This window comes from Notechis scutatus, chromosome 2 (assembly GCF_049901735.1).
Source record: "Notechis scutatus isolate UNSWTSFEM ecotype Mainland chromosome 2, rNotScu1.2, whole genome shotgun sequence".
NCBI classification, from domain to species: Eukaryota; Metazoa; Chordata; class Lepidosauria; order Squamata; family Elapidae; genus Notechis; species Notechis scutatus.
The window spans coordinates 116,045,603-116,073,314 of record NC_142010.1 but is presented as its reverse complement, the minus strand read 5'-3'; the positions used below and the strand labels follow the sequence as shown (position 1 = coordinate 116,073,314).

Sequence of the window (27,712 nt, the reverse complement as noted above, 5' to 3'; positions counted from 1 at the left end):
TTTTTGTTAAAATTAATTAGTTACCAAAGACATGGAAGAAAATGAAGGTTTAGAAACAGCTTTTGAATTGGGTTCAGCAGAACTGTGATACAGTTTAGGAGAGGTTAGATCACTTCAGGCGGAAAAATTAGCTCATGAGCAGAGAACTTATTTGGCCCCCTGATATCTTGTTATGTATGGGGGGGGAAAAAACCTCCAGTGTAAATCCTAGAGAACCAGTGCCCGCTGTCGCATGTATTTAATAAACTATGATTTTGTCAGTGTCACACAGAGGTTCAGAAGTTGCACTAGACCTAGGAAATTGAAGTTCAAATTCAATCCCAGTCGTGGAAGCTCATGGGATGATTTCAATCCAGTAACTTTTTCTCACAACTGGCTACCATTGGAAAGAGGAGTGTTTTGATTATTCCTTCAACTTCTAAAGGAAGAGAGTGTATAGAATTGTTAGGGCTGGAAGGGACCTTCAAGGTCCAATCCCCTGTCCAACGCAGAAATCCTTATACTGTCCCAGACAAATGGTTTTCCAATTTCTTCTTTAAAATCACCAATGATGAATCACGCACAATTTCTATGGGCAAGCTGTTCCATTGATTGTTTTCACTGTCAGGAAATACCTATTTCCAGGTTGAATCTCCCTCTCACAAGCTTCCACTCATTACACCTTGTTCTGCCCGCAGGTGTTATAGAGAATAAATTGACCCCCTCCCCTTCCCTCTGACAGTCCTAGTATTGGAAGACGGCTGTTACTCCTAAGCCTTCTCTTCCTTATGAATTTAATAATTAACATAACCTCTTTATTTAGTATCTAGAACCTGTCAATGATACTAGTTTTGATGGAATAATGGCCTGGTTTGTTTTGCATCAACTTCCTCTATATATTTTAGCAGGAAGGCAATATTTTGGATTATAGAACACAAAACAATAGAGGTAGTAGAATTCATAACTGGTTGCTCAAATATTTTAATCTGGTCTTAAGCATGCAATTGTTGCACTGTTTTTTAAAATGTGTTTTTCACAAAAAACACCATTTGAAGTTAAATAGGGATAACAAATGTGTTTGTTTTCTAAGAAAAGACACATTTGTGGGCATGTCCTTGAGCTACCTGGTATTGAAGCAGTAATGGTAATAGTAAGTAATGGTTGTTACGGAGATCAGAATCAAAGATGGAGATAAATCATACTTGTAAACCATCCCCCCCTCCAAAAAAAAAAAATCTAAGAAGGAAACAAAAAGACCCAAAAAACATCCTCTCCAGCAGCCAACACTCAGATTACCAGACAAACCAACAGAAAACAATACCCTAATCAAGGAACTACCAAGGAGAAAACTATACCCCCACCAATGCTGACAGGACAAGTTACTGTATAGGGAAACCTCAGACTAGCTAGTACTGATGTGACTCAGTTAAATAATGAAATGTGCAAGCAATCAAGCTTAGAGAACACCAAGGACTCCACACATCCAAATTATTTAGCTAAAGATATATAAAGGCAATATCTAGTTGAACTACTGTTTCTGATTCATCTATTCCCCAATAATATTGAGGGAATATACTTATATTCCCATAGGAACTACAATTCCAATTAGGAATGCAGTGTATACTTTGTCAAAAACTAAAGCATTGTGCAGACCTAAAGGCTCTCAAAGAAAAAGCAAGCGTGGTTTAAGAAAAGCCATTAGAAGATTTACAACAATCCAGTAGAGCAGGTCCCCCTTTTTATGCCCGGCATCAGCTGGGCGCCGCCTCTTTTGATGAAAGGCTTCGGTGAGCTTTCACCCGGAAAGCTCACCGAGCCTTTTCATCAAAAGAGGCGGCGCCCAGCTAGCGGCCCGTGGACTGAGTCCGCGGACCGTGGTTGGGGACCCCTGCAGTAGAGGTTTGCCTTAATGGTGCATCATTATAAAAGGATGCCTTATAGCTTCCCACACGGTACACATTACAAGTTGGTATTTTGCCTGCCGATGTTGGGACAGGAAATGTTGAGAATATTTTGTTTGGCAGTAATTTACAGAAAAGCCTTCTCACACTTTTAAAGATTATTGTAGTATATCCTAAGGTGCAGTGGGTAAAAGAGACAACTTTCACAGACACAAAAGAGATTAAGCATTTTTAAACATCCAGAAATTATTTAGAAGTGACTCAGACACTCCTCCAATTCACTGAAGTACAAGAAGGAGGTACAGCATAGTCAGATTTTTAGGATTCTGATATAGTCTATCCCAATAAAAGTACTTTTATCTTCCTGTGAAGTGGATTTCCTACTCTGGTATACCTAGTGGGCCAGATATAAGGTAATGGGCATGTGTGATGTCCGTTACTCAAAAGACAAGAAGTTCGCTGGAATAAACATGAATGTATTATTTATGTTCATGTGAGACATAAACTTGATTCAAGAATATATATCATCAAATTGGTGTAAACATTCAATGTCCATGTAGATTTTCTCCATTACAATCTCCATGCTGTTTATAAGATTTAAAGGGAGACTGTATGAATGTCAAAGTATGTTTTTAAAATGTAATGTTATATAATGCTCCAATCAATAGACAGGACTTGGGCATTTGGTACCTGGGGTGGATATTTTAATTGGTCCTCCACACTTAAAAGAAATCAATAGCACAAGTGAAAGTGATTTGGTATGGCAAAATATTAACAGAAACATGCCCCCACCCAATTTCCCAAGCATGAATTAACTGTACTGTTTTTTAAAGAAAGATCTAATACGTGGCCAATTATATGAGTTTTATAATGACTTAAGACAAAGTTATGGCTGTTATGTAGGACAAAAATTCCTAAGCTACTCCCAATCTGACCCCCAGAACATGGAAGAAATGTATTTCTGGGGAATTCAATCACCAGCCTTGGAGGTCAGATCAAGAAGCTACTGGGTAGACAGTCTATCAGCAAGACCCCCAATTTGTCCCTAGCCTAGAGCACATGTAGAAACCTGAATATGATTGGATAGTACTTGACATTTACATGATCTTTTAACTGAAAAACAACATAATTGGAAGATGGTAGCTTTAGGTAGGAGTGAGGAAGTGGGGCGGTGCAGACCTACCAGTCTCTTATTTCATCCCCCAAACTCCACAGCAATTGTTGCTAAATTTTCCTTTCCATTCTAATACAGCAATAGGAATGACATACTGTATTATTTACCCAGCAAATTCTCTGCTAACTGAATTCCCACAGGCTCATACCTGTGACGCACCTTTTTCAGTTGTGAAGTATGGTGCTGAAATAGATCAGTGAACAATCAGCTGTAGCATTCTGGATCAACAGCTTTTATATGTCATGAATGAGCAGGGCTGCATTTTTATTGCTGTTAAGAGGTCTCACACACTTGCAGACTATTCTCAACACCTCCCCCGCCCCAATAGCAAACAGGGAAAAGAAGAGGTTCTGCAGAATGAGAAAAACCACAGCTAGGGAGAGCTTTCCAAAAATGTGGCATGGTTTTGCTGGGTTCAGAGCGGGATGGCTTCTGAGGGGAGCAGTACCAACCAGAGTCCTTTCAGCCTTGGGAGGAGTTAATTTTTCTTTCAGCAGAGCTCAACCTGCCTTGTATCAGCTGTAAGTTTGTTGTAGCTGACTCTCTGATCAGTCCACCTTCCTCTCCATCATCAAAGGTTAGTTTGAGTGCATCAGGTTTGATTATAGGGCTCAAATACTAGCTGGGATGTAGACTACATTTGCACACTGATAATGACTGAGCTGACACAACTAAGCACTGTTGTTGTTTTTTAATTTCAAAGATGTAGAATATCTGAACTAGCATTTATTGGAAAGGTTTTGCAGAAAAATAGAAGCAGGATCATTGTTATTCCTTCTCACTTTTTTCTTGATTTTCCAACACAACAGGATTTATGTTGAACTGCTATCATAGATATGTATCTTTTATGTAGACTGAGAGCATTTGCACCAAGACAAATTCCTTGTGTGCCCAATCGCACTTGGCCAATAAAGAATTCTATTCTATTCTATTCCTATTAAAAAATGACAAGGTATCCTTGCATGAAAGGTAATTTCTCCAAACCAACATCTTCTGTGCAATGGGTGATATCCCAGCATTCAAAATTCTACTTCACGTTGCAGATGATTTTTTTCTTTCCTCTACTAAATCTTTAGGTTCCCCCCAATACAGTTTCTTCTGGGGCAGTTTTATTTGATGCAGTTTTTTTTTTAAAAAAAAGAAAACGCCACTCAGCTAGAAAAACAGCTTCCTGTAACAATTTACAAGATCACTTTCTGCATTCCCGCTTACATTGTAAAACTACCCGAGCCCGACGCACGAAAATAGGAAGCGAGGAAACGTTTAAAAAAAAGAGAGAGAGACACAATGGGACCTTTAAAGCTATTCTTAGGAAAATTCTGGATTCGAGGGCTTCATCGAAGAACGACATGGCGAACCAGAAGGGCGGAGTGCTTGGCTTCGAGGGGGGCAAAGTCGACCCCGCTTCAGAGCAGGGGCAAGTTTTGCTAGCTCCCAACTCTCTGAATCTCTGTTGCCGTAGTAGAATGCTACGACACAGACGAATGAATAATTACAATTACAATGAATTACAATCAGAATTACAATTAATTCCCAAAGCAAATAGCGTGTGGATGTAAGTGGCTCCGCCTATCTTTGGTCGCCTTGGGACATCAACCCCACAGTCCACTCTGCCCTCCCGCAGCCAAGGCGTGTAGTAACCCCGAAATCCCCGTCCCCTCGCGGTCTGAACGGCTTGCCAAGAGGCGATAGCCTCTCTCTCCCTCCAGCAGGCGCACCTCCGACCCAGCAGAAACCGCCGCTTCCCTCCCTCACAGCCTCTTGGGTGGGGCTTGGAGACATTACGAGCCCCGAAGCGCGGCCTCCATCACGTGGCCCCAAAGAAGCCGCGCCTCTTTTCGGGAGGCTGAGAAGGAACTTGCAGAGAGGATCGGCGGCGGCTTCGCACTGCCGCCTCGGCAGCCGTTCAACTCCGCTTGGCAACATGGAGGAAGAAGACGAGACCGCCGGTTTCGGTGAGCGAGTGAATGAAGGGCGGGCGAGCGAGGGAGCAGCGCTTCTCGCCGTGCCTGCATCGCGGAGGGGAAAACGAAGCATTCGTCTCCGGGTGGCAGTAAAGGGGGAGTGGCCCTCATAAGCGCAGCCAAACTGTCCTTGGGATCCGGTGATCCCCCCATCCCGCCCTGCCCGGCTGCTCTTCCTGCCCGGCTTCTCCTGGCTAGCGGGATCGCCTTCGGTGGTTCGCAAGGAGGCGAAGCGGCAATCGGGCAGAGAAGAGCCGAGAGCCATGGGGCTGATTTCAAAGGGCGAAGGGATTGGCAGGAAGGAAGGTGTAGGGTTCGGTGACAAGATGATCAGCCGCACCATCTCGGGCGTCGGGAACGTGCTGGGCGAGTGACCGGGGACGAGGTGGGTGGGGGTCTCAAGGCTGCCTTGTTGTTGGCGGGGGGCAGCAGCCTTGAGCTGGGCGGCTTTCCGATCGCGACCGGCAGCTGCCGTGCCCTCTGGCTCGGGGCAAAGACAGCTGTTCTTTCTCGGGGACGAGAAGTTCGGCGTGGAGTTGCTGGCAGCGATGGGGTTGCGGAAATGGCGTGTGGCTCTTTTGGGCAAGGGCTCCCTTGGAAGCGCGGCAAATTGGGGATGGGGGAAAGCAACCGACCGTCGGGCGGGCGTTTATCCGCTGGGCTGTTTGTGAAGACCGGCGGGGGGCGAGCGGAGAAGGGGGCGTTGGGCATGACAGCAGGGGAACAGCTGCAGTGGATGGCAGCTGCTTGCTTTTGCTGCCTGCCGGCCTTGCTCTCTTACGCCAACCAGGCTTCGGACTGCAGGAGAGGAAAGGTGCTGTCGTCTTTTGGGCCTTGGTAGTGCTGCTTGACTGCTGTACCCTGCTGCCAGCCTTTGCTGTCATGCCACTCTTGTGGGCTCTCAGTGGACTGAGCACTGAACGGAAGTGGTGTGAGCTCCATGTCTAAGTTCTGGCTGTTCAGCCTATTGTGTGATGTCTGGGAGGCCTTGGACCTTAGCCAAGCCCTTTTCTGACCAAACTCAAAGGAAAGCTTTAAATAGGTTATGTGTTTTCTGACCTAGCAGTAAGAAGAGTGTGCAGCTCACAGCTTGGCAGTGCTCAGAAACTGTGCAGCAGGATACCTTTTCTCCCTAATCTGCTTCCCTGGCTTCATCCTGGCAAAGGAGCAACACACATCCAGGCCTGGAAGGCTCTGAAGCTGTTGTCAAGGCAAAACTCTGGCATGTTTTGCATAAAAAAGAGAAAGGGATAAGACTCGTTTCCTAACTATGCTGTCATAATAAATAAGGAACTGGAATAGATTCAGCAATGCTGTGATCAGTGTTGCTAAAACTTCAATATATGTATTTTCTGCAAAGCTGTCTTACATTGAGAAACAAGCCTTCATTCTTCTGTATTTATAGCTTAACTCTTGTCACTGTTCAACAACAGGCATCCAAGTTAGCATGTTAGTCTTTCTCATTCATAACAAGTGTGCATAGCCCTAGGAAAGAGATGTGCAGTTCACATAGTGATCCAGAGTATATATATATTGGAAAGAGAGTGGGAATAACTAATTTACCTGCTTTATTTGCTTTCTGGTTTTGGTAGTGTTCAGGTGTATTGTTATAAAATTTCCAGCATCTTAAGTAGGCTAGGAAGATAGAAGCTGCGATCCAGTTCATCCAGAGAGCTAAAAGACTAGGCAGATTTCCTAAAAGGAAAAAAAAAGGTTTAGATCTTGCAGCAAAAATACATGTTTCTTTTGGGCTTATAAATGAAGCATGAGCCCAGTTGTACAGACTGCTTCAAAGAGACTGTGATCCTTCGCTTACTCAACCTGGTGTGTGTGACAATACAATGGAGGGACTGCCTCAGCGTTGTCTTTATAATTAATTTCATTCATGTTGGCTCTAAATTCACTGACATTCTGAATGTTGAGAGCATCTCTGCAGTGTTGTTGCACCAATCAGTGTGTATGACCCAGTTACGGGTGAGTAGCTGACTTACAGATTTCCCCAGTGGAGTTGGGCATTCAGATTTCTGCATTGGTGAAGTGATAGAGGCCTGCTTTGTTTATTTGGCATATTCTGTCACAGAAACAACACCTGGAATTTCTTTAAACGTTGAGTTAATATTGTGGGTGCTCACACCAGAATTCCTTTTAATATGGATGGGGTTGAATTTGTGGTTTCCTCAGAAATCAGCTTTGAATTTGAATGGCTTTGATTTAGAGCAGCTTTGGACACATCATTTAATTCCAGAGAGCTGGACTGGAGATGAAAGACATGGGAGCTGCAGCTGGTACTAGAGAGGCAAGCTGTGTGCACATACGCCCCTGCCATCCGCACACTTGTTCTTGATTGATCTGTACATGAACATTCCAGCTGTGTTGCAGACATCATGCTGTTATTCTAGGGAACTTATCTGGTAAGAGAGAAGTACTGTAATGGTAAAACAACCTATACAACTGTTTTCTCATCTAGCGTGCATTGCAAGTGCTGGATTAGGTGTTCAGCAATAGATAATTTCCCATTTGGGCAAATGGCAGGCTGCCCAGTTCTGCTCACATATCACTCAACCTACTATATTTTCAACCTGGATGTGCTGCCCAGTCCCATGGAAGCATCCTGTACAATCGGCAACAGAGGTAACTTAGGGGCAATGGCTGATCCGGGGTAGATAGATGATCAATAGCCTTTTGGCTCAAGCCTTAGACTAACAAGGCCCTGCCAAGTGGGGCTCAATTTAAGCGGAGGTTTCACTGCTAGTGCAGTTGATCATATTTAGATTAATTATTTTCTGTTTGATATAAGTTTTGTGAAATTACTTCTGATACATTTTTCTGAAAATCAAACATGAGTACAGCAATGTTCCACTCTAGAATGTCAGTATTATTTTTAAACTATTTCAGTTCCATCAGATAGTAGGGGTTTTCCCAGCTTGGGTATGATTTTATTCAACTTATTTTCCCTTTAAATGTAAAATATTGCAGCAAATAGAGCTGGGAAGGAGGGAAATGTTGATGTTGTGGTTAGCCAGCAGCAATGAGGAGGATGTTCCCAAAGAGCCTGTGCTAGGTGCGAGTGAGAGCAGGATGATTCATGGAAGAGCAGCACAGGCGACTCGGGAGTAAGAAAGCTAATTAATGGTCCCTCCCTCTAGTCTAGGGAATATAAGCCTGGTTTCAAACAGTTTTTGCCTTTGCAAAAGGCAAAAAACGTTAGAAGGACTCAATGTTGTGATTAAAGACTCTGGTTTATTTGAGGACTTCTGCCAAGGTTTTTCTAGTTGGACTAATTGGCTGCAAGCCATCTGTTATCTACAAAGAGGTTTATTTGTAGATTAAAGCCGTGAAAGTTTGAGTTACTGAGTTTATCTGTGTTTGCTCTCGGGGAATCCGGCTGGGTCAGAACAGTTGAAATGATGCACCTCCAAAATTTCCTGCTTAATGGACTGAACAAAGTTGTTCACCTAGAGCCATGTTTCTTAGGGGATTGTGAGAACTGAAGACCACATATCTTAAAAGTTGGTGGGGTTGAGGAACACTGACCTAGAACAGGGATGTCAAACTCAATTTCATTGAGGGCCGCATCAGGGTTGTGTTTGATCTTGGGGGGCGGGGTAAGCATGGCCAGGGTGGATGTGGCAGCATGATGTCATTCATGTTAGGTGGCCCAAGTGCTCTGCCAGTGAAAACACACTCCTGAACTCCATTTTCTGCTGGGACAGCCTCCTGAAACCCTCTGCCGTGAAAACGAAGCTCGGGAGGACCCTTGTGAGCTCCATTTTAGCTGGCAGAGGCACCACGGGCTGGTCTGCTGTTTCCAGGGCAACCCTGTGGGCCAGATCTAAGTACCCATGGGCCAGATCTGGCCCCCCAGGCCTTGAGTTTGACACCCCTGACCTAGAGAGATTAAGTGAGACGAGGAAAAGAGTCTTGTTGCTGCTTGTCTAGGATTAAATTGCAGAGGGGAAAAATGAGTTTCTTTCCCTGTTTGCCATCTGGGCATCACTTTTAATCTGAGCACATGGATTAGTGTGTGTTTCCAGGGAACACTGTTGAGTATTATTTTGGGGGAGGAATTCAGAACAGGCTTGACTGTATCTCTGATCACTTATAGTACATTCTGAAATCGTATCATTGGTTCAGCTGGCCTATTTTGTTTACGGGAAGCTAAATTTAACCAGATTTGCATGGGTGTTGTCAGGTTCTTGTTTCAACCAAAGAGGAAGTGGGGGCACTCTTCAAATGAATGTAGTTCTCTTGCAATTGTGATAGTAAGCATCTCCAGAAAAAGTAGATAGTCCTTGATTTACAACCACAATTGGGACAGGAATTTCCATTTCTAAGCAAGGTGATTTATTAAGCAAGTCATGTCCAATTTTACAACTTTTTTTAAAACCCTGATTGCTAAGCAAATCACTGCAGCTAAATGAATCAGATGTTGTTAAGCGAATCCAGTTTTCCCCATTGACTTTGCTTGTCGGAGGCTGGCTGGGAAGATCGCAAATGGTGATCACATGACCCCTTTGCCAAGTGCCTGAATTTTGATCATGTGACCATGGGATGTTGCAGTGGCTGTAAGTGCAAGGGCCAGAGATGTAAGACACTTTTTTTCAGTGCCCCGTGTAACTTTGAACAGTCGCTAAATGAATGGTTGTAAGTCAGTGGTTATGGGATTGTCAGTAAACGATCTCACTCATTGCACTAAATTTTAGGAAAAAGGAATTTGGCTACTCAGGGAATTGGGACCCATTAGGCTACCATAGATAAAAGGGCCTCTTAGTTTGATGTCCTGGTGCAGGGGGACCTTAGTCTTAGTAAGGTGTTGTTGTTTTTTTGTCTTATCTTACTTAAGTTTGAGAATAGGGAGAAAAATTGCTTTGGTGTGTAGTCATGAAATGAATGCCACATCCTCTGTAGCACATTGTTCCTCCTAACTGGGTGCTTGCTCCACATCTCAGTTCCGCTTCTTAAGTTATCATGTAGGTGTGTTTCTTCTCTCTTTCTGATTCTGTTCTCTCCTGAATGTGACTTGTCATCGATTCAGAGGGCCCTTTGTTATCTCATTGTGTGTCCTGTTCTTGGTGTTTGTGGTTGGATAGAGCTAGGCAACTGCAGGTTTTATCCCCTGTATCTCTTTACATATGCTTTCATTTTTATTGCCATTTCCTGAATTTGGTTATCTCCTGTAACAATGCAGTCACGTCCTTGGCTGTCTGCTTTGTTAGAATATAGTCATAACATTTTGCGGATTATATTTAATAGCATTTTTCATGTCTGTTCTAATGGCTAGCTAATAAAAGCTGTAGATCCTGGATACAAACCGAATAAGATGTGGTCTCATGTTACATGAAATTGCTATAGAAATGTGCATATATTCACTGGCAGCTGCTCTGGGTCAGGGAACAACTGACAACTGCCTGCAACCAGAGACATGGCTGCTTCTGTTCTGGGCTTGAAATGTCTCTTTTAGTTAAAGTAGTTCCGGGGGTACTATGAAAATTCAATAGGTTTTATTTGGTGATACCCTGAATGCCTTTGGGTTGCATCAGGGACTGTTCTCTAGTTTACTGACTTGCTATGATATCATTAAGTGAAGGATTATGGAATAAAAGATATAGTCCATTTGGATGGCATCAAGTTGGAGAAGACTTAATTACATAATTGACACACACCCCTAAAAAAAAAGGGCTAGCTCACTTTAATGAATGTCCAAACAATTATGAGATTGATCTTTATTGCCAGAAGGTGGGACTCTTTTCCAGAAATTTCATACTGTTAAGTTAGCATTTATGCCTCACTGAATCGAATGCTAGTGAGTACCAACGTTAGGTTTTATTTCATAGGGTGTTATGATTTTAGAGCATAAGTATCTCTCTTTTTCTTTTCCAGGACGGAGTTGGCATTTTGAAAAGTGGGGATGAGAAGCATTTGGGGTGCCATGGTTGATGGATCTTGATTTTTCTTTGATCAAAACAGAGATAGTACAAAAGGGATCAATGGGTCACTGCTAGATAAGATACACTATTCTAACGTTACATGTTGTGTGCAGGTAAAAAACAAAGAACTATTGTTTTGTGTTTTGCAGAATTTCTGATTCTGAATCTTTTACTGATAGGCGACAAATGTATTAGGAAGAATTAGGAAGTGGAATTTTTTATTTTACAAAACCTGGTCCCTTATTTCAGACTCACAGTGTGGTATTCCTGGCCTTGGTTTCATTCATTTCTGCAAAAAACTTGCAGTGGAAGGATAACTTTGCATTCTTTGGCAATCCTGGGCACCTGGGGAAAGGGTGGCTTGCAATGAAGCAGTGGTTTTGTGGTAAGTCATTTCAGAAGCATGGCAGTTTGTTTAGTCAGCACTGTTCCAGACAGCTGTGCTCTAGGAATGCATAAGTTTTGATCTGTTTTCACGTGTAGGAATGTTGCTGAGAACACAAATTCTCTTCATATATATATCTCCTGGTTGCAGTGGTAAGAAAAGGGAATTGGGTAACTGATTTGATTTTGCACTGTGTGTTTTCTGCTTTGTCAGAGATTAATTAGAAAAATGCAGATTTGCTGAGGATTGACCATGTCTCTTCAATTTCTTTGAAAAACAATGCTTTAGAAATAGTTAATTTACATTCACATTTGGTTGATGATTGCAATTCCAGCAGAGTGTTGCTTATGCCTCATTTTAGAGGAAGGTGAAGAAATTCAGTTTCTTCTTACTGCTAAGATATTGGGAAATACTCCCAAATGTAAAGAGGGTAGTAAATCTAAGAGAAGTGTTGCCTAGTCATAAACAGCTTCATCTTGTTAATAGCAAAATTGTTGTCTAGTCCTTATTTGACAGTGAAAAAGTCAAACTATTTGGAAGAGCAGTATTGATTTTGTTTTTAATATGGTGAAGGGCTTTAATTAAAACAAATGAACGAACAAGAAAAAAGAGCCTATATACGCATTCATGTCTTATATAGATAATATGCATGTTACGTTTTTCATAATGGCCACATTTCATTACAAATACTGTATGTACTCTACACCTGAAAGCATCTTGTTTGTAGGTTGCATGTATCTTACATGGAATCTGAGGCTGGGTGGGACTGTTTGTTTTTTATGGTGATGTATTGATCCAGTATCTGGTCAATATGTCAGGTGGGGTAAGTGTGGATGGGGCAGAATGCAATCCTGGTTTTAGGATTGCATTTTAGGATTTTAGGATTGCACTGGGATTAGGGATATTACCATTGTTGGTCCTGGATGGGACTGCACTTCCTCATTTTAAGACTAGTATGCAGTTTGTGGTCCTTCTAGCAGGTGTGGCCAGGAAGGCCATGTTGTGCCACCACCTGCGCCTTTCCCTCAATTGGGAAATCTTTCAGACAGTCATTCATGCCCTGTTCACTTCACAATTGAATGTGCTCTGTATGGGGTTGTTTTTGAAGAGCAGTTGGTAGCTACAGCTGGTACAAAATGAAGCAGTGTGAGCAGTAATGGGTGCCTTTTGGTATGCCCATGTGTCATTGCAACTACATGGTAATAAAATAAATATAGTCCAATAAAGGACCATATGGCATAGGACCTGAATATATGAGTGATCTCCAAATTATGATTGCATGTCACAATGGTCGTTGAGTGAAGTATCTCATCTAATGACCCCATCCCTGCTCTCCTCAATGAATTGTTAAATGAACATGTCAGTTGTTAAGTGGAGCACAGGGTCATTCAGATTTGGGAGAGGTCTTTAGCTCCCAAGGCCTCCCACACCTCCTGAGACACCTGTGCTCTGCTCCCCATCCCTTGGGTACCCACAGGCCTTTTTCCCACTCACCTCAGGTCTCCCCCAGGTCCTAGGCCTGATTCCTACCCACCAGGTCAAACAACCCTCTCCTCACTCATTATTTGAAGAGCTCCGAGGACTTCCAGACCATTGGAATGGATTGCTTCTTTCCAATCCAAAGAACTGCACAATCATTGTATGTATGTAAAACACATTTGTATTTCAAATGTGGTTTGTTTATCTTGGCTTCCCTCAGACAGGGCTCTTCCTCATGGCTGACTTAATATGCTTTCTAACTATTTGAGACAGCAGAAAACTATTCTGGCATAACATTGGTAGCCCTTATTGACAGTCTCTATGTTGCCGCTGGCACAATGCTGGCAAATGGTACTGATATTGTGCACGGTGTGCAGGTCCGTTAAAGACCAAAAATGGTGGATTATTCCCCTGGCTTTGTTACCTGTCTCTGCCCCCACCCCAAAAATCTTATCAGCCAGCAGAAAAATATCCACCACCCTTTATTCTTGATGTAAGATGGTGCTAGGAAAATGGTGAGTTATGTCAAGAGCCTAGATCAGTAGACCAAACTATTCGTTGAATTCTCTTTATGTTTGTACAAGTGTTTTGTTTAGATGTTTCACAGTGAGCTGATATAATATTTGGACACTTGTTGAGCTTGTTGGGTTCCTTCATGAATTAACACTGTCAATTAAACACATGGCTTTTCTGACAAATTCATCTTCCAATGTCCAGGAAGATAGTTCCTGGTAAATTTAGCTGCTAATCCTCACAACTGGTAATCTGCTATATGCTGTATTTCTAGTAGTATTTGTATCTCTATGTTGGAAGAATATTAAACTAATGTTCAGAAGCAGATTATTTTTAAAACAAGGGGGGGGGGGTTTTCTGTTTTCTGTTCCACTCCCACCCCCTCCAGTCAACTGCTGTTTGGGCTGATCCAGACCCTGAACTAGATACAAAGAGAATGCCCTGCTTGAAAGACCAGGATTATCATGCTACCTTAATCGAAAGAACAGGATCTAAAACAGGGAGATGGCATGCCTACGTTGTGTATTATGGCCAATGCAGTTGGGTTGATCCCAACCAATAGAAGTCACTTGACCGCATCATCATCAGCATAATCAGTTAAGAGTACCAGATTGTATTCACAGCAAACATTTTCTTGGAATAAGGGGGAAAACACTACCACAAAGCTAGCACAAAGACAATTGAAGGCTTCTTCTGGTATAGGCTGAGGACCAGATGAGAGTGACATCATGAGAACATGGCAAAAAAAAGAGATGTGGCTGGGGCATATTTAGTCAGCTGTTGGTGCAAATGAAGAAAAGCTTATCCCTGAGGCAAGTTTTCTATTCCACCTCCCCTCCATGCACTGTACCTGCTTAAACTATATAGTTCAAGCTGCTGCTTTAATTGACCTGGGAAAAAGAGTCCTGTATTTATGCTTTCTACTTTCCTGCGTTGTCACCTTCTGGCTTCCTGGAGCATTTACATCTGTTTGCTATGTGTTTTCCTTAGTTTGTAGGATTGCATGTTTGAGTTTTGCCTCTCTTCGTAAAGACATTCTCGCACTAGCTATGCTGTAGGTTCTTGAAGGCTACAGTGCTGTGTCTCCTGAAAAAGGAAGGTACATGAATTTGTTTGACTCGTGTGGATAATAAAATGAATGACTTTCTCTTTTACAGTAGTGAGTGTTTGCTTATCAGTTTAGCACTGAATGGATCTTATCCCACCTTTCATCCCAGGACAGAATTCTCACAGGGTCCCAGGTTTGATAGTTCCCGTGCTACAAAATATGTCAAAACCAATTGGTCCTGTCCTTAATCCATATTGCGGATGTCATATGTAAGACTAATCCTGGACACCTTACTCTAGTTCTCTTTCTTACTAAGAAGCATTGTGTGGAAATAAAGGTGGTACCATGAGAAAATCCATGCTAAACTGCCATTCTAAAGGCAATTTATATTTGAAATGCTTTGTACTTGAATATTTGGCTACCTCACAATAACCCTACAAACTAGGTGATTTATTAAAGCCACCAAAGCTACACAATATTCTACAAATAAAAAAGCTGAACCAAACTTTACAATCACTAGTCCTAGGAGCCTGATACTAATTTATTGGAGCATATCTATCCTGGACATGAAAACTGATCCCATACCTACTTAAAGGGGTCCTTATTGCCAAAGAAGCATTGAAAATGGCCATTCAATGATGTGATAAATTAGATATCCCTAATCTGACTAACAGTTGAAAAGGGTGATTGGAAGAGATATGAGGACCATAAACAATTATACTAGAGCATGGTGAGATAACATGAACTCAGGAAGAGAAACTGGAACCAATTTGCAAAACAGATTATACATTGGGAAGAAGTTTAACCTTCCCATGATAAGCTTATACTGCAAATACTCCCTTTTTTCTGCACCACACATTCCAGATTACTGCTAGTAAAGTATCAGAGCTCAGTTATAAAAAGCATTTAAGAATGGATTTACACAAAAAGTAAAATTCACTGGGCACTTAGACCCATCCTGTGTGAAATAACAATGAAGATAGTTGCTTACAATAAAAATTGTAAATGCTTAACTGTTTCTGCCATAAAGCTTCTGGCCAGTTGATGCAATTCAGCCACTGTAGTCATGAGATCTGATGCAAGAAAAAAAAAGACATCTTATGATTTTAAAAAAAAAAAAGACATCTTGTGATTGTAGGGGGAAAAAAACCAAGGTTTTTCAGGGCTGTTACAACTCCATTCTCAAAAGAGGAATTGAATCTATAAATGAGATTGCTAGATTTCAGCTGCTAGGAAAGTAGAAATAAATCTATGGGCACCCCTAAGAAAATGTATTTAATCACCTGTAGATTCCAAAACAATTGATGGACTGATATAGTAAAGATTTAAATTAATGCTGAGGAGAATTTGAACCTCAATGAGTTTCTGTGAAGTGTTCAATGACCTGCCAACCTCCACATGCGTGTGCATGTGTATTTGTAAGAAAGAGCTGCCATTTCTTGCACAGCCTCCCTTTGGACTTTTTCATTCCTTATATCGCCTGTGTATTCATTTCCCTCTTCTTTTTCTTCCTCTTGTTCTCCCTCCTATAGCAAAAACTTTTCTGGTAAATTAGTTTTTTATATTTGCTATTGAATTGAGCATCATGGTTTTCTGCCAACTTCCTAAACTATTTTATTTTTATTCAGTAGCCTATAGATTATATAATAAATATGAAAAATTGCATAAACTATTGCTTGAGGATTATCAAACAGGAAAAAAGGAACCTTTAAAAAAAAAAAGAAAACTTGTGCTTGTGGTTTGTGTACAGATGTGTGGACCATTGACTTTCTTTATTTTTTTTAACTGACAAGCAACAAGATTACAGCCAAATAAAAACTGTCTTGGCTTAGTCTGTTGCTTAATTTATTTAATGAGCTCCTCACTCTCCTGCCCAAGCTAATCCCATAGTTTATCAAATTATAAAATTGAAAGGATTTCCTCAGACCTCCTTTTTATAACATTTTAGCTTTTAACTGCTTGTAGGAATATTGCAGTAAATATTCTACAGATGTAAAAAACCTGGAGTACAATGGCTAAATATTCTAATCGGAAGCAGGAAGAATTGGCACAGAATAATAAAGTCAGGTCATATGAGGAAAACACCTATATTAGTACATGAATTGTCTACCCTTTTACACCCTAATTGTCTAAAGACTCTAAACCTTTTTAACAGCCTTTTAGGAAGACCCAGGTGTGGATTGGAGACTTGGGGATATTGTGATGAATTCTTTTTTGAGCTATCTTTCAAGCAAGTTATTTTCCACTGTTCATAATCAAGTCTATGATTTGTCCAGTTGGCCATTATGCATATCCAGCAGGCATATGTCCCATATTTATATCCTTATATATATATTTTAAGGATATATTTATATCCTTAAAATATAAATAAATTATATCCTTTATAATCTAGTCTTATAAACCAAGACTTTGTCTTGGTTCTCTGTATGGATATGTTATGTAGGAATCATGGAAGTTATATAACCATACCTGGAAGATTCAAACTCGGAAAGGATTACTTTTCTATGTTATGAGGGTAGGAGTTTGCATGTTACAAGAGTTTGCATGTTACAGGAGGAGTATCTGTCACATTCCTATTTTTTATTCATATTAAGCTGTTAAACTGAAACCAGACATGCCCAGGTTGAAGTTACTGTTTAACCATGAAATTCCCTAGGAGACTTTAGATTAGACCAGTGGTGGCCAACGTTTTTGGGCTCCTGTGCCGAAAATTGCCAAAAATTGCACATGCACCCGCGTGCACGCACTCGTGTGCCAGCACCCAGAATGCAATGCGTGCCCCCTTTCCTCACGTCCCCTGCACATGCATGCGCAATCCCCCACCTGCACTGTGCCTCACAGCTGATTTTTCGGCTGGTTTGAGGCCTTTTTTGGCCTCCCAGAGGCTTGGAAAAAACCTCTGTAAGGCTTTTCAGGGCGAATTATAGGCTGTGACGAAACGGGCCTATAATTCGGCCTGAAAAGCCTTGCAGAGGCTTTTTCTAATCCTCTGGGAGGCCGAAAAGTCTCAAACCAACCGGAAAAAAAATCAGCTTTGAGGCGCACGCATGCACAGTGAGGTAAATTTGCCTGAGGCTCGCGTGCCAGCACAAATGGCTCTACATGCCCCTTGTGGCACGCGTGCCATAGATTCACCATCACGGGGCTAGACATTGACTCTCAACCCACTTACCTCACAAGTTTTTTGTGAAGATAAAATTAAGGGACACTTCTTCCATAGGGCACATGCCATTACAGAGAAGGTATACCTCCTAGGTCCCATTAGATCGCACTGTTTCCAAAAAAAAAAAAAAAGGACCCAAAACATGTAGACAGTATTGAATCTGGTGAGATAGGTAGAAATCACTGGAGCAAAAGGTATGAGTCCAGGAAAAACCTCAGATTGTGAACCAACTCTATAGTGCGCTGCTTCCTCCAGAGTTGGCAATGCAAAGCCTGTACTTAACCCTCAGACATGCAGGTTTACTAGGGTTGAATCAAAGCCTGTCCTTCTACATCCAGACCTTCGTAGCCTCCAGGCCTTGGGAAAATACTTCTGTGAAATCACTTGGACAGCTTCAGGCAGATAGCTGAATATCATCACCATACTAAGGATAGTTAATCTCATGCTAATAAATGACCTAACCCAGTAGCATTGTGTGGATGTTAACTAGAAAGGAGGAGTGTATTGAGCCTTGAGGCATCCTGTAAAGCAAAGGCTAGATTACTCCCTCCCTGACCAGCGGGTAGTGCCCTTGGAGGAGGAAAGAAAACCAATGTAAAACAATGCCTTCCATCCCAATTCTCTAAGCTAGCCCAGAAGAATACTATGATTGATGGTATTGAAAATCACCAAAGCTCAAGAGAGTTAAGACAGATAAACCACCCCTGCCTGTGTCTGCCAGAGGTGCAACCATAAGCATAAACATGCCATCTCAATACTATAAGCTAGCCTCAAAACGAAACAGAAAAAGAAAAAAAATTGTCCCGAAAACTAGCCGAAAAAGTTCTAAATAATTATTTCCTCTGGTAGTCCTTTTAAACTGCAAGCTGAAAATTACTGATAGACAAGAATATTTGTAGGTCAAGGTTGAACTGTGGGGTTCTTGGTTATTTTCTTGCAGTTACTTCATTACTCAACATTTGCTCAGAACAAAGTCAACTGCCTCCTAGCACCAATGATGTTACCTAATGAAATGTCTACAAGAAAACAACCAAGATCAGAAAGCATCAAGGACCCCATAAAGCTTGAAAGCTGGATAAAAATTGTCCAGTACTGTCGGATCTAAGTGTGGCTTCTAAAGGAAAGGTTGAACCACCACCTCCTTTAAAGCAGACAGAATGGTCCCTTCATACATTTGCTACCTCTTGATGCAAAAACATTTCATTATCTGTGAGGCCTTGACCAGACAGAAAGAATATGGCTAAAAAAAATGGTGATGGAATTCAGAGCTTTAAGGGTTGTCTGTTGCCTCTGGATTGACACGTTCAAAACCTGTCCAGATAACCAAGCAAGGCTTTGCCTTTGTCATTTCCATAATATTCGTACAGGTGGAATTTAATCTAATAAAATACCTAGAAAAATCCTCATAATGACTTTGCAGTGTTTCCCAGCTCCTCCTTGTGTGGTAGGGTCCAAGTCATCTGGAATAGGGTGATTGTCTATCTGCGGACATAATGGTGGAGTGTTTTGTCAACACACAACATGAGTGTTTTGCCATTCTTAACAGCACAGGCAATTTTTAATCAAGGCTCTTACCTAGTGTTTGGTCAGATTTGCACTTTGCCATCCTCCAGCAAAGCTCTAGGCTTTGCTATGTCATTTCATCTTCCAGAGTTCCTTTGAAAACCAGGGTTGTATCTGAGAGGTTCATGGACAAAAATCTGCACAGATATGATCAAATCCTAGGCAATTGTCACCCACTCATAGCAAGCAATGACTAAGGCTTTAATTAACCCATGCAATAGGGCTTCAGGGACTAATCCTAAAACCCTCTGGAATCCCAACTGATCAATCCATGTCTTTGGACAGACCAATCAAATATGTCCTACTTCCTTGCAGCTTGTGTGTGTGTGTGTGTGTGTAACTAGGCATACTCTGAAATTAGTAGGAAGTGATCCATACATGAGGGATAAATGAGAATATCTCCCAACTTGCCACTGCCCCAAGACAAAAGACAGATCTAATATATAACCCCCATTGATAACCTGGATCAGGGCCATGATTACTATGGCAGCCATGAACTCCTAAGCCACCCTCTGGTCTAGAGAAAATAGATTGAGGTCCTCAGAACCTCAGGTAAGTTTGGGGAACTCCACAGCCAACTTGTTGTTAGAATTCAGCAGCTTAGGATGGAAGTAGCTGTGCAGCAGGAAGATTGGTCTACTACCATCAACTCCAGCTCATCCTTAAGATCCAACATCACAAATATGTTTTTACATCTGGCTATCTGTGGAACAGCAGCACCCTGGCAGCCACCAGAATTTCTTGGATGACAGTAGCTGCACACCCACCTCATCCTGGAGCCAACTAGTGCCACATCCAAAACTGAGGTGGGGGGGGGGATATTTCAAAGAGAGGACCTCCCCTACACCCTCATGCCCAATCAGGTTTCAGTCATGCATATCAGGTCAACTCTAATTTATGATTATAGTTGAGGCAAGCTTTATTACAGCCCAACATTGCATTAAGTATCAGCAGATGGAGACTGGGGCCACCAACACTCCAGTGAGCAGACTTCAGGGCCAAACACAGGTGGTGGAGGGCAGGCATTGGGACCAAACATCCAGGCTGCCTTCCCCAAGATTGACCTACCCTCTGTCTCTTGCCTCCCCTTTGTTACTACCAGGCTACTCCCCCATCCCAATACCCATTTCTCATCTTATTCTTCCGGCACATCAAAAGACTCCATCACACCTCAGATAACAATAGTAATTATTTATTTGATTCAACCATCACCTGATTCGTCACCTGAACAACACACACCAGCAAAACCACCAATTGATCTGGGTGCCAGTGCATTTCTGTGAGCATTCACCATTCAAACCCTAGTCAACTGGCTTGGCTACTGCCTATAAATCTATATATCTCTCTGTTTCACACCTGAAAAGGAGTAAATAGTTCCAGCTCACTCCATGTCTTCTCCCCAACACTTCCAGTAAAGAGATTGTTAGTTCAGTCCAGTCCCATTCACCACTTAGTTATTCAAAGATAAAATTATAAAAGAACAGCAAGAGTGCCCTATATTTTCAGGCAGACTCTAATCCCTCTTAGTCTCTAGTCATGTTGTATGATGAAGATGATGCCTGAAATGGCCACCATCCCATATGGCCAACCCCACAGCATCTGTAGCATCTGCAGGTTGGCTCTTTTACAGGACCACTATCACGCTCCTGCTGCTGCTCTATACATGTGTTTATATCTATTTTACATATTTTGTATGACTCATTTTGCCAGAAGTTGGTTTCCTATTTATAAGAACCTATCTTTTTAAGAGCAGCCGTTAACATATAGAAGAAGCTGATGCATTGCCTAGGGCAGGGGTGGGCAAACTACGGCCCGTGGGCCACATCCGGCCCGTTGGTCTTTTTAATCCGGCCCGCCGAAGATTGGTACAGAATTAAGGTTTGATGTGAATGATTGAATGATTGCATTCATTTGATTTTGACTTGTAATGACAGGCATTTCGACACCAGGTGGCGGCCCGTCTGTCAAATTTTAAAAGTCAATGTGGCCCCCGAGCCAAAAAGTTTGCCCACCCCTGGCCTAGGGACAAATGTAACCATTGGGCCTGTTTGCTGCTCAGCCAAATAAAAGCTGTGTCAAAGGAAGTACAAACCAGTTTGTCCTTAGTTGGCATTGCTCTCTTCATGATAATTAATGAATGACCTTTTCAAAAAAAAAAAAAAAAAAAAACACAAGTGAAAACACATCCATAGTTGTTTGGTCTGCAGTATAGTATATAACTGCAGTTTATACATTCTGAAACTTGTATAATTAAAGTAATGCTAGCCAACTTGTTTGGAAAAGGTTTTTACTTCCTGACAAAGATTTGAACTACCAGAACTAACCACATGGAATTATTCCTGAGTCTTCTTGAAAGTACTGCAGGGACCGAGGCAAAAAATTATATCAGTTTCCTTGCTGCATAACTCCTATCCAATTGCTATGTTGCACTTTCCATCTACACATATGTATTTGCCAATCTTTGGTGTCCATATACACTATATTTTCATGCACCTTTCCTTTATGCAGTGACAGTTGCTATGCAACAGCCCAGCTCGCTAGATGCTTAAAACTCAAATGATGAAGCTGGATAAAAGCACCCTAAAAATACTCTCTGCCCAAACCTTCCCAGACCCGTTCAAGGGAGTGGCTGAGGTGGAGCTATAGCAGAAGGGGCATCTGGAAAAAAATCCCAAAAACGAACTGCCATCGGAATGATTTTGTGTGTCTTGTCAGTTGCACACTGCAGTACTAGGAATAATTTCCTGGCAGGGAGCTGGGATTGGCTAGGCTCAGTGCGTGGGAGCCTCTGCTATTCCTTCTGCTCCAGCCGGACTGGGGATCCTTTGCATTGTATTTCTCTCTTCATTGGCCTTGTTGGCGTGGCAGGTGCAGCTGAACATTTGATGCGGGACTCCTCTAAGTTCTAACCTCTGCTCTCCACCTTGGTCTCCTTGCTAACTCTGACTTGCTAGGTGGTTGTTGGCTGTCCAAGGGCAGCTTTTCCCACCCAATCTTGGGAGGGCATCATCTTGTGCTGCCACTATGGGCACGGTCAGTGAGCTTTGTGCTTCCAGTTTCCAAGCTTTCCTCTGCCCTTCCATCTTGGTGGACACCAAGCCAGGTGGGTGTTTTTAACTTTTTCTGCTGTGGAATATTTTGCTGATGTTCTGATAAGAGGAAAGCAAAAGACAGGGTGGATGTAGAGAGTTTAAGTTATTCCTCTGCCACGGATAGAATCTGTTATTGGGAATCCCTCTGTTTACCATCAAGTCTGAAGGCTGTACTGCAGATTGTAGCTTCAGTGTGTTTATTGTAGCTTTTCTTTTACAAGAATCATTACACTAATGTTCGGTTTAAAGGTAACCTTCTTTCTTGGAGCTTGTGCCCTCAAAGTTAATTCAGTTGCCTACTGAACTGTTTCATTGATTTCTTGGTTCGGAAACCAATCTAACTTTCAGTGATTGGGTGGAAGGAGAGCTGACTTCTGGTTTGATTACAGCGAGGTGGAGATCATTTATGTTTTTGGATCACTAGAAGAATCTTTGTGGAAGGAGACAGAAACCAAGTGATTTTAGAAATAATTTGATTATTAAATCTAATAATATGTTTGGTTGGTAATTAAATCTTCCCAATAATGGATCATCTTGGTGCAGAGCAGGATGGCTATTAGTGGAAGTTTGTGGCTAGGATATTTTATTTGACCTTCCTGAACAAGAAAATGTACAACTGAGTAGTCACAGGTTTTACCAACCAATTTGGAATTTGCCTGGAGGGGTATTTAAATATGAAAATCCAGGGGCTGGCTTTGGAAGCAAAATTGTCTTCCGTGGACCAGTGGGGCAGGGCGAGGAGAATGGTTTTATGCGTGCAACCTAGATCCCACCCGTGACCAGATAAAGCTTCGCTCACTTGCACAGACCAGTTCCCAACAGGCCACGGACCACTACTACTACTTCGCAATCCGGGAGTTGGGGACCCTGATCTGGAGAATTGCCATTTGACAGATCTTCATTTAGTAATTGTTGTTTATTAGAATCATTGCAATGCAAAAGCATTTAGCTGTCTGCTCTGTAGACTCCTTAATTCCTTGACTGGGAATTAAGATTCAAGAAATACAAATATGCAACTTTCTCATTCAGCTTTGAACCACCTCTGCCTCATAACATTTTATATTAGAAGACAGGAAACACAGTAACAACACTTGGGATTGGGTGAGATAACCAGGTAGCTTGACACTTCAATAGTAGAAAATCTTTTTCTGTGCTTGAAATGCTTCTTACCTTCAGATGAACAGTAGATCAGTCTACCTCATCCACAGCCACACCCAATAACACAAATTGCCATATTTTTCGATCTATAATACACACTCTTCCCCCCCCCCAAAAAGTGGGTGGAAATGTCTTATAGAGTGAATGTTGCCAAAGCCCCACCTACCTGTCAGCCCTCGCCCTTCGGCCTCTGCCTCCTTGCAGCAAAGAGCCTGATTTAGCAGCTGATTGGCGGTTGCATTGGCCTCCCAGAGTACCTTCAATCAGCTGTTCCAGGGTGCGGGGATCGCCATTGGCCATTGCCACTCATTACCTCTGCCTATCACCGCTTCGTGCACCCCATTTTCAGCCTCGACGCGCCCTGTTTTCAGCCTCCACGTGTCCCGTTTTTGGCCCGTTCCAGGCAGCGGGGATTGCCCCTGCCTGGAACGGATCAACAACGGGATGTACGGAGGCCAAAAATGGGGCAAGTGGTGATGGCGGCGATGGGCGGCGGAAATCACCACAGCCTGAAACAGCTGAGGGGCGGTATTCTGTGAGGCAGATCCAACCGCCAATCAGCTGCTTGTGCAAATTCAGGCTGTGCTGAAGCTGACGAAGGCTGTTTGCCGTTTGCTGCAAGGAGGCAAATTGCTGGGAGGCAGAGGCAGATTCCCCTTTCCCCCCCCAAAGCTAACGTGCGTCTTATAGTCCAGAGTGTCTTATAGTCTGAAAAACAGTGGTTGAATTAGAACAATATCGTCATCTAGTTGTTACACAGCAAGAAAGTAATTTTAGAAAAGAGCTCCATTCATTCAGTAGGGATGATACAGATACTCCTCAAATTACAACCATTTGTTTAGTGACCATTCAGAGTTACAACAGCAGTGAAAAAAAGGACACATAAGAGTTTTTCACACTTACGACTGCTTGGGAGCTGGTGCATATTTATGACGGTTGCAATGTTCCAGGGTCACGTGATCACCTTTTGCAGCCTTTTGATAAGCAAAGTCAATCAGGAAGTCAGATTCACTTAACAATCATGTTATTATCTTAACAACTGAAGCGATTCACTCAACAACTGTGGCAAGAAATGTAAAACACAACACTTAACAACTATCTTGCTTGCCAAAGGAAATTTTGGGCTGAATTGTGGTTGTTAAGAACTACCCATATTTGTTCAGTCTTATGGAGGGATAGCTTAGTAGATACCTATTATTTGATCAGAGGAAATTATTTTCAAAAATTCATGCCTGGTGTTGTTGATAGCATCTCCAAACAAGAAGAGAACAGCCACCAAAAAAGTAAAGATCATCATTTTAATTTCCATTTAAAATATATAGAGTGATCAATATTTTAGGGGGGGAAAGACAAAATAATTATGAAATGTTTCTACCTTTCTACCATGACTACCTCATCATTATTCTTAAAAGTTAATTACATTGTTTTATTCTATTAGTAAACTAATTTGTTTTTATAATTAGCACAGCAAGTTTCAGACCTGATTGACTCTTTATGTTACTAAAGTTAATACTTGATTGTTCAGAAAGTCATTTAGGGAGGCAACCAAGTTAAATGCACACCCTTAACAGACAGAGAAATTTTAAATCAGGTTTGCACTTTGGTTATCTGCAAGTTATCTGCAAGTGAGGCATAATCTCTGAGGCTTAGCTGTTTCCTTTTCACATAATTTTCTTCTGGAAATAACCTGGTGCTTTTCTGATGCTTGGGACTGCAATTCCCCTGAATCTCATTATCATAATGAAAGATAAATTATATCAGTTATAGTTTAAAGTCCCCAGAAGATATCCAGTTTGTCTCCTTCAAAAGTATTCTGTGAACGCCAAAGTATCTTCAAATTGTTTCTGCAGTGTCTGTCTATCCATCTACTGTATCTTATATCTATCTCCAACACAGCAACACATTTTGGTAGTCTGCGTTGTCTAGTAATAACAGTGAAAATTCGTAATTTTGCAGTCTTGTGTCAGATTGGGAGAAGATATCCTATGATACCCAGTGACTTGAACAACCCCCCACAACTGCATTTCTCAGAGAAGTGGGGGAAACTGGCTGTGTGATTTTTTCTGCTCTCACAGATGTTAGGGACGGCTGTTTCCCAGGTGGCTGTTAGATTCATTTGTAAAAGTCAGCAGAAGAGAATCTGCTTTGGAAGGGATGTGTGAGAATGGGAGCCAGGAGGTGTCCATGGAAACCCAGCCTCCCCTCCAAAGAAATCCCAGACAGTGCGTGGCTGGAGTTCCATTTCAGGTATGAATGAACAGAGTGGATTTATAGTGTAGGCTTCATTTTAGCTTCAAGATTGAGAAGCAAGCCTCACAGGCTTTAAGTTAGGACCTTTCTCTGTCACTGTTAATGTTTCTTGCTCTGATGCTGAAGCAGTAGGTTTTTGCCATCAGGAAAACAGGATGTGGTAGCATCAGCAGCTGAGGGCAGGAAGTTCTGCATTCTCTGGCAAAATCTGCAGGTAGGATCCCTACCATATGTTTGGCATTATTTAAACCAGAAAGGGCCCCTTTGTTAGATTAAAACAGATTGTCCCATTTTTCAAAGCTAGCTTGTCATCCAAATGGATTTCCTGCTTAAGGGCATTTTAGATAACACTGATTTAGGGTATTTTCCATCTATCTACCCCAAACATCAGCTGAGCCTTGGAAATGGTAAGACCAGAGGCACGTTTGTGTTATGTCCTTAATGCTTGGCTGCATTAAAGGTTTATTTATTAACTTATGTTGCATTTCTTTTTCTTCCTAGGAGCATCATTTGAATGGCTGAAGAGCAGCCAATTACTTTCTCAACACAATTTGATCAGTGGTGAAATTGTTGCATAGCTTGGAGAGGTGGATTTCCTACAAACTCTCCAGCCTCATCTAATAAGGGCTTGAATGCATTCTGAGAAGAGAAAAAAGAGATTAGTTTAATAGAGCTAATCCATACATATCTGAGGAAGATATGGGACAGCACTGAGATACACATATTTTCCTGTTTGAGGAGATTTTTTGTCAAGCTACTAGGCTGCAATGCATACAGAAAATTAAGGGTTAGATTAGCAAGAATTGTGGAGCAATTATAGATTGATAGTCAAGCATCTCTTCCTAAAAATCCTGTTGTTGGGGGCAGGAAGAAAGGGTGACTGCCTTGTACAAATAGCTACTGACACATTAATGTGTGTGGTTCCTTTTATGGTTGGCATATAATAAGCTGAGATAGGAGTGATGACAGGAAGATGAATTGTACCAGTGTAAAAGACTGTTCTAAAAGTGTGATTCTTTTTTTCTCTCTGCTGCCGCCTCCCCTACTTTTCTGGATTAAAGCCAATGTCTTTTTCCAATCAGCAGAGGGCAGCGCAAACCCAACTTTTCAACTTTTGGCTCAACCTTGAAATAAGGGATTGTCCTTAAAAAACAAAACAAAACACCAAGATATTATAAATCTGCTACGTATGGCTACTAATAAAACAAAATGGCTGTTCCTTAGCTGAGCTCGTGCCAGCTCCTTCTGGAATCATGTCTTCCTTGTGATTAGGGAAATGAGCCTTTACTCTTTTCCTTTCCCTAGTAGCAATGACGCAGATCAACTGCTGCTACTTCTTTCTTGATGTTTCATGTGTTCTGAATATGTTTGCCAGAAGGTAGAGGTGCAAAGGTAGACAGAACTATTTGGAACGTACATAATAAGAGCAGATGGCAGTGTTGCCTAGTGCACTTGTTGATATATTTTTTTCTACAGATGTTTTAAAGCTATAGGAAACCAATTCTCCCCAGGTTTTGGTCATTCCAGGTCCAGGAGCTTCTTCCCAGTAAACTGAGTGCTCTTGACACTTAGATCCTATGCAGAAGAAGTCCCATCCTTCCATTCCAAGATGGAACAAATATCTAAAAGCATTTAGTTGGAAGAAGTGAGGAGGCAAAACAAAGAATACTTGGTTAGAATGGATGACAAAGGTGCTTTCTTCTACTCCCATTAGACAGGAATCTTTCTTTACCATTGTTCCTCTTGTTCTTGAAATCAGTTCTTGAAATATGAAGAAGATTCAGAAAGGGCCTATAGAGAGAAATAAGGTGAAATCTGGGATTAACTATTTCTAACTTGGATGCATTCGGACGTGGCGACTCCCGGCTGGAGGTTTCAAGTCCGCCGTGGCCCCTCCCACTGCCCCGGGAACGCGTGTGTGTGTGTGTGTGTGTGTGTGTGTGTAATGAAGAGTGATGTGTTTGCATAAGTCTTCAATAATGAGAGACCACTACTTCATTACTGGTGAATGAATGGTTCATTACTGGTGCTTCATTACTGCTTCATTACTGGTGAATGAATGGCAGAAGGGTAGACTTAAGGCTGCCAGGTCTGGCTTGCAGAAATCTAAATAGCC

General features: G+C 41.9%; 1 protein-coding gene across 2 annotated transcripts in view; it reads left to right on the top strand.

Annotated features, from left to right (window-relative positions):
* The first annotated feature begins 4,836 nt into the window (after nucleotides 1–4,836).
* Nucleotides 4,837–27,712, top strand: part of CYTH1 (cytohesin 1) — a 64,519-nt gene continuing 41,643 nt past the window's right edge. The window contains exon 1 of one of the 2 annotated variants that reach the window (XM_026667291.2): nucleotides 4,837–5,009. In XM_026667291.2, the coding sequence (XP_026523076.1) occupies nucleotides 4,979–5,009 (31 nt within the window). In that variant the 5' untranslated portion in view covers nucleotides 4,837–4,978. The remainder of the gene's footprint in view (nucleotides 5,010–27,712) is intronic. The other variant, XM_087955935.1, reaches the window with a different exon arrangement.